This window comes from Panthera onca, chromosome C1 (assembly GCF_046562875.1).
Source record: "Panthera onca isolate mPanOnc1 chromosome C1, mPanOnc1 haplotype 2, whole genome shotgun sequence".
Taxonomy (NCBI): Eukaryota; Metazoa; Chordata; class Mammalia; order Carnivora; family Felidae; genus Panthera; species Panthera onca.
This window is the reverse complement of record NC_138346.1, coordinates 117,034,625-117,054,192: the sequence shown is the minus strand read 5'-3', so window position 1 is coordinate 117,054,192 and position 19,568 is coordinate 117,034,625. Positions and strand designations below refer to the sequence as shown.

The 19,568-nt window shown below is 42.0% G+C and overlaps 1 protein-coding gene and 1 long non-coding RNA gene across 2 annotated transcripts in view; one reads left to right on the top strand and one right to left on the bottom strand.

Moving 5' to 3' along the window:
* Positions 1-15,147, top strand: part of FCGR1A (Fc gamma receptor Ia) — a 29,023-nt gene extending 13,876 nt beyond the window's left edge. Inside the window, 7 exon segments of the mRNA XM_078451489.2 lie at positions 5,576-5,677; positions 6,082-6,102; positions 6,840-7,094; positions 12,005-12,256; positions 13,436-13,720; positions 14,713-14,918; positions 14,921-15,147. Coding sequence (XP_078307615.1) covers positions 5,647-5,677; positions 6,082-6,102; positions 6,840-7,094; positions 12,005-12,256; positions 13,436-13,720; positions 14,713-14,918; positions 14,921-14,995 — 1,125 coding nt within the window. The 5' untranslated portion in view covers positions 5,576-5,646 and the 3' untranslated portion in view covers positions 14,996-15,147.
* On the bottom strand, positions 11,310-12,073 carry LOC132676474 (uncharacterized). Its single transcript, XR_009609031.1, has 2 exons — positions 11,983-12,073; positions 11,310-11,617 (listed from the first exon to the last, which is right to left on the bottom strand). It is a non-coding gene; the product is annotated as an uncharacterized LOC132676474 (long non-coding RNA).
* Positions 15,148-19,568: the final 4,421 nt, after the last annotated feature.

Here is a 19,568-nt window from a genome sequence, read left to right as displayed (position 1 = left end):
GAAATTCTTGCCTTACTTGACCCATAGACCGCAGAGAGCCTCCAGCAATAGAGCTACCAAAATGAAAAATAAATTTGCTCTGGCTTAAAGCATAGGTGAAGTAGTATTGCATCATAAAATGATCTTCAGACATCAATTTCATTTGTAGTTCCTTACCACTACTCCAGTCTGTCTCCTCTCATAGGTTACTGCAAGGAAAATATCACCATCATTCATCACTAATTCCTCAGAATATTAAGGAATCACCACCACCAATAGTATCACCAATAGTAAAGTTCTGAGAAATTCTGGATTCTGTTGTCATTAAAGAGGTCATTTCTTTTGCATAGAATGTTGAAAGTTTTGATAGTATGCAGATAACATCTTAGATTTGCATTAAGTTGAAATAGTCTGAGGGAAAAAGTGATACAATAAAGCTCCTATAGGAAGCTCCTATAGGAAGCTTCTATAGGAAACCTTCTATACATTAGAATTCCATAACAATGAGTTTTGGTAATATGTTTTTGCTACTGCCTAGAGCATGAAGTTGGTGAAAGGATTTTTCTTTGAGTTTTCATCCTGGTGATGATCTTTATAATTTCTTATATAAAATATGCATGATATACTTTTAGGAGAATCAATAAAGAATAGAAATAGCATGTGAAAATTCTAAACCATGAGAAGAGGGAAATGGAAAAAGAAAAACGGCATATAGAAGAAAAAAACTCCATATAAAAAGTCAAGGAAATTTTAAAATTTATCAGTAATTGGTAATGAAAATATCATGAGTCCAAAGTTATGAAATGCAGCAAAAATAGCAGTAATTACAATAAAAAGAAACTCTTATACTTTTATATTAAGTGTGAGGCTAGCAATCCCTATCAAACTAACTCCAGCATTCTTCACAGAGCTAGAACAAACAACCCTAAAATTTTCATGGAACCAGAAAAGACCCTGAATAGCCAAAGCAATCTTAAAAAGAAAACCAAAGCTGGAGGCATCACAATCCCGGACTTCAAGCTGTATTACAAAGTTGTAATCATCAAGACAGTATGGTACTGGCACAAAAACAGACACTCAGATCAATGGAACAGAGTAGAGAGCCCACAAATGGACCCACAAATGTATGGACAACTAATCTTTGACAAAGCAGGAAAGAATATCCAATGAAATAAAGATAGTCTCTTCAGCAAATGGTGTTGGGAAACTGGACAGAGACGTGCAGAAAAATGAACCTGGACCACTTTCTTACACCATACACAAAAACAAACTCAAAATGGATGAAAGACCTAAATGTAAGACAGGAAGCCATCAAAATCCTCAAGGAGAAAGCAGGCAAAAATCTCTTTGACCTCAGCTGCAACAGCTTCTTACTCAACATGTCTCCAGAGGCAAGGGAAACGAAAGCAAAAATGAACTATTGGGACCTCATCAAAATAAAAGCTTCTGCACAGCAAAGGAAACAGTCAGCAAAACTAAAAGGCAACCGACAGAATGGGAGAAGATATTTGCAAATGACATATCAGATAAAGGGTTAGCATCCAAAATCTATAAAGAACTTATCAAACTCAACACCCAGAAAACAAATAATCCAGTGAAGAAATGGGCAAAAGACATGAATAGACACTTCTCCAAAGAAGACATCTAGATGGCCAACTGACCCATGAAAAAATTCTCCACATCACTCATCATCAGGGAAATACAAATCAAAACCACACTGAGATACCACCTCACACCTGTCAGAATGGCTAAAATGAACAGTTCATGCAACAACAGATGTTGGCGAGGATGTAGAGAAATAGGATCTCTTTTGCACTGCTGGTGGGAATGCAAACTGGTGCAGCCACTCTGGAAAACAGTATGGAGGTTCCTCAAAAAGTTAAAAACACAACTACCCTACAACCCAGCAATTGCACTACTAGGTATTTATCCAAGGGATGCAGGTATACTGTTTCAAAGGGACGCATGCACCCCAATGTTTGTAGCAGCACTATCAACAATAGCCAAAGTATGGAAAGAGCCCAAATGTCCATCGATGGATGAATGGATAAAGAAGATGTGGTATATATATACAATGTGGTATATATATTTTGGCAGTCAAAAAGAATGAAATCTTGCCTTTTACAAATACATGGATGGAACTAGAGGGTATTATGCTAAGCAAAATTAGAGAAAGACAAATATCATATGGCTTCACTCATATAAGGACTTTAAGAAACAAAACAGATGAACATAAGGTAAGGGAAACAAAAATAATATAAACACAGGGAGGGGGACTAAAACATAAGAGACTCTTAAATATAAAGAACAAACAGAGGGTTACTGGAGGGGTTGTGGGAAGGGGGGGATGGGCTAAATGGGTAAGGGGCATTAAGGAATCTGCTCCTAAAATCATTGTTGCACTATATGCTAACTAACTTGGATGTAAAATTAAAAAATAAATTATAAAAAAAGTGAAGGCTGAAATTAATAGCTTTAGCATAAGACTTAAAATTAGTAAAAGGACAAAATAAACCCAAAGAAAGGAGGAGAAAGAAGATAATAAAGATAAGCGCAGGGGTGCCTGGGTGGCTCAGTCAGTTAAGCCTGCCTCTTGGTTTCAGCTCAGGTCATGATCTCACAGCCCTGAGACTGAGCCAAGCCCTGTGTTGGCTCCATACTGGGCATGGGGTCTGCTTGAGATTCTCTCTTCCTCTCTCTCTCTGTTACTCCCCTGCTCCCACTTGCACACACATGCACATGCTCTCTCTCTCTCTCTCTCTCTCTCTCTCAAAAATAAATAAATAAATAAATAAATAAATAAATAAATAAACAAATGAAAAAATAATTAAAATAGAAAAATCAAGATACAATAAGTACATTTACAAAATCTCAAGTTGGTTCTTTGAAAAGACTAATAGTGTTGACAAACTTCTGGTGCAATTTATGATGAATGTAAATGCAGAAATCTCAAGTACAAATCACTGGCAACCAAATTCATTAATATCTAAAAATATAGAATAAATCATGCTGAAATTAGATTTTCTCAGGAATGTAAGAGTATTTTTTTAACGTTTATTTATTTTGAGAGACAGAGACAGAGTGCAAGTGGGCGGTGGGGCAGAGAGAGAGGGAGACACAGAATTCAAGGCAGGCTCCAGGCTCCGAGCTGTCAGCACAGAGCCCGACAGGGGGCTCAAACCCACCAGCCATGAGATTATGACCTGAGCCAAAGTCAGAAGCTCAACCAACTGAGCCACCCAGGCATTCCAGGAATATAAGAGTATTTTTAATAATAGTAAATCTATAAATATAATTAGCCACATTAGCAAATTTAAGGAGAAAAAGCACATTGTCTCAATTTATAGAGTAAAAGCTTTCAATAAAATTTAACATCCATTTGTGATTTAGCAAACTAAGAAATAAAGCATTATTTCCTGAAAAAAATATATATACTCAAATCCTATGGAAACATAACCATATAAGGATCAGAAAGGAAGAAATAAACATTAGAAGATCATATGAATATCTATAAAAAAGACACAAAAGAATTTGATTAGTTTCCTCATTAAAAAAAATGTTTATTTATTTTGAGATATATTTTGAGAAAGAGACCGTGTGAGTAGAGGAGGAACAGAAAGAGAGACACAGAATCTGAAGCCAGCTCCAGGCTCTGAGTTGTCAGCACAGAGCCCAACATGGGGCTTTGGCTCATGAGCTGTGAGATCAGGACCTGAGCCAGAGTCAGAGGCTTAACTGACAGAGCCACCCAGGTACCCCTAGTTTCCTCACTTGCAAAATTGAGACGAGAGTGTCTACTCATAGTTTGTTGTGAGGGGTAAATAAGAAAAGATATAGCAAGCATATTTGGCTGGCACATAATAGTCTATAAATATATGCAATGATGATAATGATAGCAGATAATCAGACAACATCTATCTAAAGAAAAAAAATGTACTTTTCTTTGGACTGAGCAATGTTGGTTCTAGGAATGTGTCCTCTGAAAATAATAAAAGATAGGTACTAGACTATTCATTGCAGTGCTGGTGATAACAGTAAAACATTGGAAATAACCTCCATGCCCATTAAGAGAGGTGGTGAAATTATGAAACATCTACACAGTGGAAAACTGGAGATAAAATAGTGTAATAATTATGAATATAGGCTTTGGATGTAAGTTTCAGTGAACTGGGACCCCCTAGACCTTTCTTCCTTGCTTTTAATTGTGTCAGTCAGCTATTGCTCTATAATAATCTAAAAAAATCAGTGGCAAATGATAGTATGCCTTTATTTTTCAAAGTTTGCAGGCCAGTTTGGGCAACTCTACTTCAGGCTATGATGGCCAGGACAGCTCTGCCTCACGACATAGCTGGCTAGTCAGAATGTGTTCTCGTTGTGACAATCACAGAAGCACAGGGGGTTTCAGAATGAACACAATGCTGTTTCTATCCACATTTCATTAGGCACCGAAAGTCATGTGGATGAGCCAAAGTCAAAGGTCAAAGAAGTATCCTTAGCCTCTCATGGGGGTGTGGAGGCAATGCTGATTGAGGAAGGGGGAGAAATTGGGGCCAGTAATGGAATCTACAGCATTATTTGTCATCATTTTAATTCTCTGTTGGTGAGATTGCTACCCAAGTCCGTGTTTGCACTCATTGGACACATTCTAGTTTCTGTTTAGTTTTCTTTCTTTCTGAATAGAATACCTAAAAATCCCTCTATATCTAAACAACTCTGCCTTAGGAACCAACTCATTTTGATAGCATAGAGCTTCTCCCCATACTCTGAAGCTCCCCTGTTAGGGACATTTGCATTCATGTATGTGAGTTATTTTTCTTCTCTACAGCATTTACATTAAACAGTTGATTTTCTTTGATGTAGCCAAGATAAACACTCCAAATTCATAATGTCTCTCAGGGAGTGGCTTTAAAAAAATAAAAATGGGACATTGATCCTGCATGTATTCCCAGAGGAATAGAGGCTGGACTATAGTAGGGGAGCTCTTATAAATGAGTTACTCATCACGGGTCACATACAGGTCGATATAGAATAATCTGGATTCAAATGATAAAGTTTTAGAGGCACTGGCCAGTCTTTGGAGCAATTTTAGAAATGAGGGTTTGCTGGGGTGCCTGGATGGCTCAGTCGGTTGAGCATCTGACTTCGGCTCAGGTCATGATCTCATGGTTCTTGAGTTTGGGCCCCGCATTGGGCTCTGTGCTGACAGCTCAGAGCCTGGAGCCTGCTTGGGATTCTGTGTCTCCCTCTCTCTCTGACTCTCCCCTGCTCGCACTCTGTCTCTCTCTCTCTCTCTCTCAAAAATAAATAAAGATTTAAAAAAATAGAAATGAGGATTTGCCATATTTTAGACTCAAATAATTAGTAAAGGGAGAATACAGTCAGAATAGAATATCAATAAAAACTTTAGTCTTTCCCTTGAATTCTGAGAGTTTCATAAACCCCAAACCCAGAGTTTCAAACTAAGGGAGATAGGCTAAGAAGTTTGAGAACAAGGAGAGAATGACTCAAGAATTAAGGATGTATTTCCCAGAAAAGGAGTGTGATGAAAGTGGTCAGAAGAAGCAGTTTCCTTCCTCTTTTCTAATCTTGGCTTCAGAGCTTCCAGCAGAAACTGTTCAATGTCTTGCATGTTACAGACTTCACTGTTCCCATCAGCTTGGAAATAACATGTGGCTCTTGACGGCTCTGCTTCTTTGGGGTAAGTTGGGCTTACAGGGGATAGCTAGAAGGGTACTGGCTCTGGCTTTGGGGACTCAAGACTTTTTGTCTTCCTTTGGTATCATAGGCTAGAACTCATAAGTATGGGGACAACCATATTTGTGCTTCCATGGTTTATTCATGCTTATTATATCAAAAGGATGGGAAGAGAGACTTTGAGGTAACATTAGGCCTGGAAGCATCATGTTAAAATAAAGCCTCATTAATAACCATCTATAGGCTGTTCAATGCCACTAGCCCCTGATTTGGGGAAAGGGAATAGAGAAAGACTCAAGAGACTTAACCTGGCCCCTCAGAGTCTACGTTAGTTTTGTCTCCTTGATTCTCCCTTCCTTGTCATCTCCCGCTGACCAATTTATGTCCCTGTTCTTTGGTCTCTTACAGTTCTAGCTGGTGCGCAAGCGGGTGAGTAATCTTAAACTCAATTTCTCTTCCTCTGCCACATCCCTGCACATGGGTTTTGTTATCCTGAAGAAGAGAGTATCAGGAGAGGATAGAAAGAAGAGGGAATTACAAAGTATGTAAAATCCCCTATATTTAGGGTATGATTTTGATAAAATGCTGGGTTTTAAGGTTTCTACAATTTTCTGCAAAAGCTTTGACCTCTGAACTGAATTGCCTACGTGTGTACATAATAACAGGAAAAGGCCAGAATTGCAAAAACATAGAAGTAGCTCTGCTGGGTTTTTCCCAAACCAGTCCCTTTTAGGAAAAAGCTGAGTGCTTGGTTTCTTCTCAGAGAGAACCAAACAGGTACCAATGGCTTTGAAATGAGGAGTTTGAGCCTTGGTTTCTGATGCAGATGCTAATTAAGGCCTGAGATTAACCCTCAGAGACAGTATAGCTCAGAGTATAAGAGAACCAGCCCCAATCAGCTTGCCTTAGTTTACTAATAAATTAGTCATTCATTTCTCAGGAACCCCAAATCTCCAACAGCCAGATGCAGATTTAATAACATGAACAGAGCTCTCTGCATGGGGTCTGGACACTTGCAATGGCTGGCTTTTATAGGATCCCACTTGCTTATTTTTCCATCTCATCTAAATACATATTTTGTCCTTGTACTATCCATAAAACCTTACCAATTGTTCAGACTTTCCTTTTGTTCCACTTGTTTGTTGTTGTTGCTTATCCCCAAGCAGACCTTACAAAGGCAGTGATCACCTTGCAGCCTCCATGGGTCAGTGTATTTCAAGAGGAAAACATAACCTTATGGTGTGAGGGACCCCATTTGCCTGGGAACAGCTCTACACGGTGGTTTCTCAATGGCACAGCCTTTCAGACCTTGACCCCCAGATACAGAATCGCTGCTGCCAGTGTCAGTGACACTGGTGAATACAGGTGCCAGACAGGTCTCTCAGTGCCAAGTGACCCAGTACGGCTGGAAATCCACAGAGGTAAGTATGGCATGGAGCAGGAGAGCTGGAAATCACAAGGTCTTCCTTTGTGTTTTCTTCTTTCTGGATGCCACATGTATGTGTTTGATTTATTGGAGTATGTATGAGTCTCAGGTCTATGCACCTACCAGGTGAAATTAAGTCAAGACACTCAGAAAATCACATTAGGGTCCTTAAACTGTGCCCCAACAGCACACCAACTGGGACAGCTGTGAGCAGGGTGTCTCCAGTAAAACTTAGACTCTAAGGTTTTATTATTTAAAATTATGTAACTTTGTTGAAAAAGTTATGCCTGCACATAGTAAATAAGAATTCAGAGAAATGAACAATGATGAACAGTGAAGTCTCTTTCCCATCCCAAACTCCTAGTCCCACAGTCGCCTTCTGTAGAAACAAAACTGTTAATATATATAAACTTAAAAAAAAAAAGTGGTTGGTAGACTACTCTATATACTGTCCTATCACTTGCTTTCATCACTTAAAATACCTTGGAGGTCTGTTTAAATCCTTAGAAATCTGCCACGAACTTTCAAATGTCTGCCAGTATGGCTGTGCTGTAACTGATTTAGCCATTCTCCCTTTTACTAAACTTCTGTGTTTCCAGTTTTTTGTTTTTACAAGCAATGTTGTAATACACATCTCTATACATATAGTCTGGGACACATTTCATAGAATATCTGTAAGATAATATTCTGGGCATGAAATTACTGTGAGACTTGAAGCATTTTAAACAACGATGGATAGAAGAAGGGGGGAAAAAACCCCACTACCCACTTAAATCTGTAAAAGGTTTCTATTTGTTAAGAAATGGAAACCGCAATACTCTTTAGGGCAAAATGTTTCATTGTCAATACAGATCATTCAAATGTGTTCTTTCGTTAATCAAAACCATTAAGGTAAAACTTCTGTGTAATTGATAATGTAAAACTTTATGCTGGGAGCAGAATTAGATTAATGTGGACTAGGTTGCCTTTGGAGGAAATGTGTTTTAAAATACTGGGAATGTGAGAGGAAATGCTAGGTGTTCCTCATGAGTCTCTTTGGATTCTGGGAATCAGATCCCAGGCTACAGGTGTGAGGCAAGTCGACAGAACTGTTTTAGCAAGAGACTTTGTGTGTAGTTCAAGCAGAAGCAGTGGTGTTTCGTGGTTCAAGTGACAAAAAATGAAGCAGGGCTGGGAAGAGGCCATTTTTCTTTACCTCTGCACAGACTCCAGAAACCCCAGCATTGGTGACTTCTTGAGAATAATAGCTCTTACATTTTAACATTGTATTATATATTATTATATTATGGATCTCTTACATTTTAATGTAAATTTTTATTGAAGTATAACACACATACAACAAACCTTAAGTGTACGCCTCAGTGACTTTTCACCAAATAAACAGCACACAGAACAATAGAACATTTCCAAAATCATAGAAACTCCCTCTTGCCCATTTCTTTAAAAAATTTTTTAATGTTGGGGCGCCTGGGTGGCGCCGTCGGTTAAGCGTCCGACTTCAGCCAGGTCACGATCTCGCGGTCCGTGAGTTCGAGCCCCGCGTCAGGCTCTGGGCTGATGGCTCGGAGCCTGTTTCCGATTCTGTGTCTCCCTCTCTCTCTGCCCCTCCCCCGTTCATGCTCTGTCTCTCTCTGTCCCAAAAATAAATAAAAAAGGTTGAAAAAAAAAAAATTAAAAAAAAATTTTTTTTTAATGTTTATTTATTTTTGAGACAGAGACAGCGCATGAACGGGGGAGGGTCAAAGAAAGGGAGACACAGAATCTGAAGCAGGTTCCAGGCTCTGAGCTGTCAGCACAGAGCCCGATGCGGGGCTCAAACTCAGGAGCTGCGAGATCATGACCTGAGCTGAAGTTGGTCGCCTAACCTACTGAGCCACCCAGGCACCCCAAGACCCCCCTCTTGCCCATTTCTAGTCACTACCCCCAATGATGACTTCTAACACCATAGGTTTTCGCCTGTCCTTTAACTTCTTCGTATAAATGAATACGATATGGTAGGGTATGTACTCTTGTGTTTGGCTGCTTTTTCTCATGTTCATTGTGAGATTCATACATGTTGTAAAGTTGCAATTCATTTGTTCTCATTACTATTCAATATTCCATATTAATTCATGCTATTGATGCATTCTTGGGTTGTTTCCAGTTTGGGCTTCTTATAAATAGCACCACTGTGGGCATTTGGGGGGTAAAGATTTTATTTATTTTTTAAAGTAATCTCTACATCAACATGAGGCTCAAACGTACAACCCTGAGGTCAAGAGTTGCACACTCCACTGACTGAGCCAGCCAGACACCCTCACTGTGAACATTTTTATACATGTTTTTTTGGTGCACATATGTACACGTATGTGGAATTGCTAGGTCACAAAATGTGCATATATTCATTCAGCTTTAGTATTCAAAAGTGATTACAGCATATTACACCCCCATCAGTGCATGAGAGTTCTGGTTGCTCCTCCTCCTCATCAACATTCAGTGTATTTTAGCCGTTCTGTTGCATGTGCAGCAGTTACCACATAGTTTTAATTTGCGTTAAAACTAATGACTCATGATACTGAGCATTCTTCATGTTTATTGCCTCTTTGGATGTCCTCTTTTGTAAAGTACCTGTCAAGGTTTTTTGCCAGTTTTTCCGGATTGTTGTCTTTCCTTATGGACTTGTAGGAGCTCTGTATTTTGGATATGGATCCTTTTTCAAGTGTTGCAAATATCTTCCACTCTATGGCTTGTCCTTTCACTATCTATGTTGTTTTCTTTTTTCAGTGAAAAAAGTTCTTACATTTCCTGTAGTACAATACATCAGGGTTTTGGGTTGGTGCTCACTACACCCTATTTAAAAATGTTTTGCCACAGGGGCACCTGGGTGGCTCAGTCGGTTAAGCATCTGGCTCTTAATTTCGGCTCAGGTCTGGACCTTATGGTTCGTGGGTTCCAGCTGGCAGCGTGGAGCCTGCTTGGGATTCTCTGTCTCCCTCTCTCTGCCCCTCCCCCACTCGTGCCCTCTCTGTCCCTCTTTCTCAAAAATAAATAATAAACATTAAAAAAATGTTTTACCACAGTTAATCAGCAGTGGAGGATTCAACTGCAGTCACCCTAGCTCGCAGGCACTTCATTTAAATCTGTGTGTGAGATCACAAAAATACAGCTGGTCGAGGACCTACGTCCTAATTATATGGCTTAGAATGAGTGTCCCCATCCTGCTCCAAGGCAATGAGGATGGAGAGAATGGCTTCTGAGTAGGAAATTGGTAATGTCTGCCAAAAGCTGCATCCTACAAATTTTGATATATAATACTCCCATGATCATTTAAGGCTAAATATTTTTAATTTTCATTAGTATGCGTGTATTCTTTTTTCTTTTTCTTTATGAATTATTTACAGGTGTTTTAGGAGGGTGGCTTCTGTTATCGTTTTCTAACTTTATGGCATTTTGGTTAGAATTTATGTTAAATATGATGTCAGGTCTTTAGTATTTGTTGAAAGTTGCCTGTGGCCTAATATGTGGTCCATGCTTGCACCTGTTGCATGTGTGTTTGGAAAGTACACGAATTTTCTCTAAGCTATAGCATTCTATATAAATCCACAAAGTCAACTCTGTTAATTGTGTCATTCGAATATTTTATATCATTACTAGTATTTTTGACGTTTCTGATGGAGGTATATTAAAATCTGTGGACGTATAAAGCAAAAGGGTTGGTGTGTTTGGGCAGTATAGTCTTTGAGCACCATTTTGCCGGGAACAGGAATAAGGGAGGGAAGAGTATTGATTATATTTAGAAACCCTGTGGCAGCATCCAAAACTATAAAAACATGCTACATATAGCACTGGAGTGTCTGCCTTTCATTCTTAGGTAAGTTCCGGAGGGGGAAAAAGCACTACTGTCCCTTCTCTTTTGTCCTTTAAGAACCTCATCCTCATTTAGGCACACCACCTACCCCAGGGAAAGAAAAAGGAAGCATCTTTAGTTGTGTGTAGAGGTGTGCATCACAAGGGAAGGCTCCTTGGATGTGGGGCTTGTTTTTACCAGCTCTGTCACTGATCTGCACAGATGTGTGTGTCCTCTATCAATTTAGAAGCATATATTCATCTGGATATGTTTGCTGTTCTGTGTGTTTGTCTTAGCACCTGGGATCCCATTAATAACTTGCTCAGGACTTGGAGTGTATTAGTTTTTCATTGCTGTGTAACAAATTACCGCAAAGACAGCAGCTTAAAACAGCATACATTTATTATCTTTCCATGGGTCAGGGCTCCCAGCACAGCTTGGTTGGGTGGTCTGCAGAGGCTGCAGTCAGGGTATTGACTGGGGTGTGTTCCTTCCTGCAACTCTTCCAAGCTCACATGGTCATTGGCAGAATTCAGTTCCTTATGTGGTAGACATGATGTCCCCATCTTTTTGCTGGCTGTCAGGTGGAGGCCGATCTCAGCTCTGGAGGCAGGCCCCTGCCCTTATGGCCCTCTCCCAACATGGCAGCTCACTTCTTTAAGGCCAGTGGGAGACCTTCTCGGTCCAGTCAGCTAAGACAGAGTCATAAAATGCAACGTCATCATGGAAGAGACACCCCACAACTTTTGCTATGTTCTGTTGAAAGTCACAGTCAAGGGAATTACACAAGAGTGTGACTCATCCTAAGACTCATCTTAGAATTCTGCTTACCACATAGAGTAAGTTATTTTTGTCCCAACCAACTTCTGAAATCTGGAAAGGGAATATAAAAGGGGCTGTGTGCACAACTGCTGGAAAAGACTTTTCTTCCCAGCAAAGCTAAAGATAGTTGAGGAATGGGCAACAGGCCTCAAATTCAACAGAGTTATAAGGTTGGAATGTTATAAAGAGAAAAAGATAAGAAAGCCTCCTTGTACCTCTGCCACTGTATACATACATTTTGGGTCTACATTTTCCAGATTGGCTACTGCTCCAGGTCCAAAGCAGAGTCTTCACAGAAGGGGAACCTCTGACCTTAAGGTGTCATGGATGGAAGAATAAGCCGGTATACAATGTGGTTTTCTACCAAAATGACAAGGCCTTTAAGTTTTCTCCTCAGAATTCTGAATTCACCATTCTGAAAACCAGCCTGAGTCACAATGGCATCTATCACTGCTCAGGCATGGGAAGGCATCGCTACACATCACCAGGAGTCTCTATCACTGTGAAAGGTATGTGTCTGAATAGTCATAGAGCTGTAGTTTTAAGGGCCATCATAAATCATCACTTCAATTTGTGAGTGAAGAGACTAAGTTCCAGAGAGGTAACTGCCTCGCTGAAGGCCATGCAATGACCAGTGGCTGGGCCGGGACCAGAACTGAAGTCTCCTAGGTCTGTGTGTTGCTCTTTCCAGTAAACCACAGCGCCCCATCCGTAATCCCAGGAGCTAAAGTGAAGGCCAGGGCATAGTAAGGATCTATTTCATCAATTTTGTTTCAGGTGCAAGGAATAGACTCACCCCAGATGGGTGGGAGAGTTATTAGAAAATAATGCAAAGCAATCTCATAAAATCTCCATAGAAATGGAAGCCATGAATGGGGTGCCTGGGTGGCTCAGTCGGTTGAGCGTCCGACTTCAGCTCAGGTCATGATCTCGTGGTCTGTGAGTTTGAGCCCTACATCCGGCTCTGTGCTGACAGCTTAGAGCCTGGAGCCTGCTTTGGATTCTGTGTCCCCCTCTCTCCCTCTGCCCCTCCCCTGCTCATGCTCTCTCTCTCTGTCAAAAACAAATGAACATCAAAAAAAAAAAAAAAAAAGAAATGGAAGCCATGAAGACATTAGGACTTGATTATACTTTCTATCTGGCAGGGGCAATGAAGCCTCTCTGGTTTTACTTCTCTCTGAACATCTATCTGCTAACTAAGCAGTTTCCTCTGTTCCAGCTTGCACATGGCCTTCATGGTAACTCTTTCATATTAGTACACTTAACTACTAGCAACTGTTTTCTGTCTGAAAAATAATTCATTCCTATGGGAAAGAGAGGATTTTCCCAGATTATCTTTTGAGGCAGTAACACAAGCAACGAGTCACTGAACTGGCTAGTGTGGGGGTCAGTGTCCACTCCTGGGCAACCATTACCAAAAGGGCACGGTCATATAATCAGTAACATGGCTATTCAGGGAAGCATGGACTGTGTGAAGGTATTCTCCCCAGTAGGAAATGAGGAAGCTGGTAACTGTAAGTATATCTATGAGGAAGCCCCAAGAATGCCTTTCTGCTGGAAGTGGGACAAATTGTCCATGGATGCATTCTCCCGGAGCAGGGTTCCCGAGAAGGAAGGGGGTATATCTTCTGTAAGAAGAACCTTGACACTGAAGCAGGCAACCCTGTCCTCATCAACTTTTTCTTTAGAGCTATTTCTGGCCCCAGTGCTAAAAGCATCCTTGTCGTTACCACTCCTGGAGGGGCATCTGGTCAACCTGAGCTGTGAAACAAAGTTGCTCCTACAGAGACCTGGTTTGCAACTTTACTTCTCCTTCTACACGGGCAGCAAGACCCTGATGAGCAGGAACACATCCTCTGGATACCAGATACTAACTGCTAAAAGAGAAGATTCAGGGCTATACTGGTGTGAGGCTACCACAGAAGATGGCAGTATTGTCAAGCGCAGCCCTGAGTTGGAACTTCAAGTGCTTGGTGAGTGAGAATAAGGGGAATTGCCAGGCACAGAGGAAGATGTGCCCTTTTCTCCTTTGGGGCTGAGGTCTGTTTAAGGGGATTTCATGGCCCACTCAGGAAAAACCCATGAACAGGCCTTTCCACTCTCTCTCTCTCTCTCTTTTTAATGTTTGTTTATTTTTGAGAGACAGAGTGTGAGCAGGGGACAGGCAGAGAGAGAGGAAGACACAGAATCCAAAGCAGGCTCCAGGCTCTGAGCTGTCAGCACAGAGCCTGAGGTGGGGCTTGAACTCACAGACTGTGAGATCATGCCCTGAGCCGAAGTCAGACACTTAACTGATTGAGCCACCCAGGCACCCCTTCACTCTTGATTCATAACTTCCCTATTCTCATAAACTTCATTTCCTTTCCTTTCTTCATTTATTTCCTTCTTTCCTTCTTTATTTTCTATTTTCTCTCCTCTCTCCTTCCTTCCCCCTCATTCCTGCCCTCAACCCCAAAAGTCTGATCAGCAATATATTGAGTTCTTCCCATCTATTGTCATGGTATGGGGATATGAAGACACTGGGGTGCAATTCTTATTTCCAGGAGCTCACATAGTAAATTGGGGAGATGGGGATTTTGTGGATTGCACATAATACTTGCCCAAGTGTCTCTATCTGGCTGGGGTGCAGAAACTGTGAGCTCCAAAACAAAGACTCTGGGGAAAAAAGTTTATCTTCAACCCAAATTTATTTCAAGCATTAAATGGCATAGAAATAGCATTTATGTCAGAAACTAGGAAGTCCACTGACAGGGCCCTAGCAGTTAAGCTGTAATGAGGAGGCTGCCCACAGTCTGTTATACCACATAACCCAGGTAGAGCACCTCTCTGCCCCCTGAAATGACCAGTCCTCCACTGGGGACAGGCATATCAGGTGTCAGCTAGCTTTCTCCCCCAAGCAGAACTCTCAGCCAGATCCCTCTGGGTTCTAAGTAGCATTTCTTCTCTTTGTCATTTTCTTTTTCAGGCCTCCAGACACCAACTCCTGTTTGGTTTCACGTCCTTTTCTATCTGGCAGTGGGAATGGTATTTTTGGTGGACACCATTCTCTGTATGATTATACATAAGGAACTGCAAAAACAGAAACAGTGGAATTTAGAAATCTCTTTGGGCTCTGGTCCTAAGAAAAATGTAACTTCCTACCTTCAAGAAGATAGATACTTAGAAGACATTTAGAGCTGAAATGTCAGGAACCAGAACAGCTGCAAGAAAGGATACACCAGAAGTCCCTAGAGGGAGGGCAGCAGTAGCGGCCCAGTGGGTGCCCACGGGTCTAGACAGCCCCTCCCTCTTCTTCTCCGGGCAAGCACTGGGGCACAAACAGCCGGAACTTTAGACACTGAACTGTGAGTCCCATAATAATCTGACTCACTCAATCAAATAAAGCAAACAAATGAATGGACTTCGGTGGAGATTAACTTGGAATCTGGGTAATCAGGGATGATTTGAGGTGAAGCCTACTCTAAAGAAATCTTGAAAAACTTGCAAATGCAGTCTAACCTGCTTATCCTACTAGCTGGTTTGAGCAATAATATATTTCTAGGGACAGGGTGAAAAGGTGTGTACATGTATACAAGAGATTAAGACAGAGAAAGGCAGAATGAGAGGGAGAAGGAGGCAGAAAAAGAGAGAATGGATCTCAGGAAGAGAAAAGGGCATAGATCTCAAAGAAGGGAATATGCCTTTGAGGGCATAGATCTCAAAGAAGGGCATAGATCTCAGAAAAGGGCATAGATCTCACAGATGGCTCCTGAGAGACTGTGGCAGGAGCGCTCACACCTCCCTGGAGTCAGCGTGGTTGTTTGGTGGCTTTTCTCTTCAGCACACTAGCAGGGGACGCACCCACACAGCTGGCAGAGCCACAGGGCCATTCCTCCCCAGGAGAGATGGGTACATTATTTTTGTCCTTTCCTATGAGGCTTTCTCATAACCTCTCTGCCCAGAGACACAGGGGCCCTGCCTGCCTGTCCCAGTCCCCACCCCACAGGAAGACAGAAGAACTGTTAACAGAGGCTTTCCTTAATAAATTCAACCCAGACCTCCCAGCTAGGCACTGCAAGGAGGGGCTGCAGGTGGGGAGGGGCGCTGACATTGGAAAGCCCCAGCTCTCTCTGCCAGAGATGTACTCTCCCCTTCTGATTTTCTGGCTGATTACTACCTAGCTTCAAGATATGCTACTCTCCCACTCGGGCTCTCGTTTGGAGGCAAAATATTTTCCTGCTGCTCTGAAATAAAGCTACAACATGTGAAAAGACTTTACTAAAGGTTTGAAAAAAACAAAAGGGCTATAAACAAACCTAGCAACAAATCCTAGATTTTTTTGTTTTTGTTTTTAATGTAGTTTATCTGCCAGACAAGGACACACCCCTGCCTAGCCTCTGTCCTGGCTCAACAAGGCAGGGCTCACCTTTACCAGCCACAACCTCAGAAGCACTCTTCTGCAATTCAGCATGTGAAGTAGACTAGACGGAAGAGCACCTTAGCCCACTGCTTCCCTAGTCTGTGGACAATGAGAAGGTTCTCCCTTTCAGAACAAGGTATGATAATTATCATCTCAATAGATGTGCAACAACTCCCAACATTTGTATTAAAAGAAATGGTCATATATAACAGTAGGAGTTTGCACATATCGTTTGGTGTCTTGGACTGAGAAAACAGAAATGAGGATGGCAGGAAATGATCCCATAGGAAAGAGACCCAAAGACCCTCTGGGACCACCTGCAGGACACTCTAGCCTGAGGAATTGGGAAGTGAAGTAGAAGTGACATTCACAGAGAGAGCTCTCTGCCAGCCCTCACAGGGTGGATAGAACTTCAGGGAAAGGGCTCCCTAGGGGAAGAAGATGGCAGAAAGACGCTAAGGCCTGGGGTGAAGTTGGAATGGGGATAGTCATTAGTAAAGCATCATGAAGAGCCTTGTCCTTCCCCACTCTCCTCTTTTGTGCTTCCTCTCCAGATTTTTCCATGCTTGTGTCTTTGTCACAATTTTTAATCACCTGTACTGCTTAAATAATTGGTTTGATTAAGTCAATTTCTTGTGTTGCTGGGTGAGCTGGGCAGAACGCTGGATCCTGAGGCCTTGACCCAGCCTCTCCCAAAGATGTCACCAAAGGTTGTCTCAAGAAAGAATTCAAGGACAGACACATCACAGTGAATGAGCGATACAAGCAGGAAAGTTTATTAAAGTAAAAGTGATGTAGAGAACAAGGCAAAAGAAAAAAAAAATTAAACTTTCTTGCAACTTACAGCCCATTGACAAGTACTTGAAACAGGCAGAGTGACCTTCCTCAAGGAGCTTAGCTGCCTTGATGTTAATACTTTGCTAGAGACAAAGGGCAACCTTAGCCTGACATTAGTCCGACCTCCAGGGTCCTGTAAAAATTCCTTTGGAAATTTCCTTTCTCTCTGCCCCCTGCCCCCAAGACATATGTTAGCAATCATCCTCCAAGCATATGGCTCCCTGATACACATCTGAAGGGTCTCATGACTGAGTTTTTACTAGACAGTAATAAATGACCTTTTCCTAACAGCAGCTAGCCCCTCAGGGTCCTGGAAACCTTGCTTCCAAATTCCTCAGAGATTTATGCTATCCCTAACCCTCTCCCAACTTGAAAGCAACTCCTCACGACCCCAGTGCAGCTCTTTCTGCCATGGGCCCTGTCCCTGTACTATAATAAAACCACCTTTTTGCACCAAAGATGTCTCAAGGATTCTTTGACCATTCACTCCTGAACCTGAACAAAAGTAGACTCTTGAGGTGAGAGTGGGAGGGAGAGAGAGAACTTCCCAGGGTTCAGGTTTCTATTTTTATCAACAGCTATTAACAAGGGTGTGGTTTATTCATTATTTGGAGTGGAATTGGTAGGTTTTCTCTCCTCTTCCTTATTTGGCCAGGGGTTTCCTGTCTTGGCACCTGCCTTGTTGGACCTGTCTGGTTTAATCTGGCTTCTTAAGGAGTGCTGTGAGGACAGGCCTCTGGCCTTCCCAAACGCTGACCATGACTTCCTCTTTGCTGGCCTCCAGGTATCCTGTTAGAACCTAACTGCCTAGTCTAACATTTGAACAATTTGCACTTCAGTCTATCCTTATTTCTGGTCTATAGCTATGACAGGAATAGTTCTTGGGGTGCTCCAAATTGACACCTACCTGTCTGTTCCCCAAGCCATAGTGCTGGGTCTGGTCAAGGCCTGATACCACCCAATACTTTCTCCAGGTGGGTGCCCAGGTCTCCAATTTCCCTATGGGGGTTGGGTGCCCTGACCCTAGCACTTGCCCCTATCTAAGGGCTCACTCTTTATTTTTATTCCATCCAGTGCTGGAAACACACAGAAAATATTGGATCCAACTGGGGAGAGGGGCCCAAAGGCAGAGAAGCGAAACAAATGTAAAACCCAGCAGAAGGCAAATTGTCCCCTGCTGAGACCCCCCCAAAGTCCTACCCTTCCTGGAACATCCAGCATCTCCTGCCTGAACAAAACAGGCCATTTCAGCCCAAAGCAGGACAGGCTTGTGAGCAGTACTTATTCCAGAGCTCCTCAGTGGGTTGGTCTAGGCTCTATCAAGCTTTCATTGCCGTCTGATTTCTTCCTCTGCCCAGTCCTGCCTCTTCATTCTTCCTTTCACAGGAGCTCATCCTTAATAAACATCTTGCACCCCAAACTCTGTCCAGTATCTGTTCCCAGAGTCCAGTCTGAGTATTTTGTATGCCATTGCAAAATTTATAGTCTTTGGAGTCTTATAAGACCCATTTGTCCCAATAACACTTCTAAGGACTATGTATGTATGTATGTATGTATGTATTTACTTATTTATTTATGAGTACAAGCAGGGGAAGGGCAGAGAGACAGGGAGAGAGAGAATCTCAAGCAGGCTTCTCGCTGTCAGCGTGGAGCCCAATGTGGAACTCATGAACCTTGAGATCATGACCTGAGCACAAATCAAGAGCTGGACACTTAACCAACTAAGCTACCCAGGCACCCTTGGGACATAGTTAATGGAGAACAAAACAAGTTGGTAACAGTAAAAAATATGCACACATGTCTCCATTTTGACAAGAGAACGAGCTTGATATTCCTGCGAATGTCCTTTAACACCGTATCAAACTGAGCTGTTTATGATGCAAAATGTTCTCTCTCCCTCTACCTGTAAAGGAGAGGGAACATCTTCAGTGATTCTAGATGTACTTTTATGAATAATGAAGACTTCCATTTTAAGGTCAGGCTTTGGAATTTCACTAGTTCACATTAGAAGCAAAACACAAGCCTGCTAAAAATTTTAGTTGCAGAAATCAAGAAATGGATCCATAGAGGGGCATCTGGGTGACTCAGTCAGTTGAGTGTCCCACTTCCGCTCAGGTCATGATCTCACAGCTCCTGAGTTTGAGCCCCGCATCAGGCTCTGTGCTGACAGCTCACAGCCTGGAGCCTGCTTCAGATCCTGTGTCTCCCTGTCTCTCTGCCCCTCCCCTGCTCAGGCTGTCTCTCAAAAAATAAATAAATGTAAAAAATAATAATAATAATAAATGGGTCAATAGAATTTTACTCAATAATGATGAAACAAGAAACACGCAGCACTTTGTTCTGAAGTCTCCACCACCCCCTACTGTCCTACATATGGATTGCTTTACTCACTGATCAGCGCCTTCCTGGAGTGTGTGCACCCACGGGGATAGCTGGTGTTCTCGCAGGTACATTGGCGATGACAGCTTTAAGGGAATCAAGCTCCCAACTGTCAACTTCCATGCAGGGGCTTCCATTGTATTGTGTCGCCTAAGGACATGCCCTCTGTAAGTGTGTGAAGCTGCTTCTGCTTTTCCACATACTCT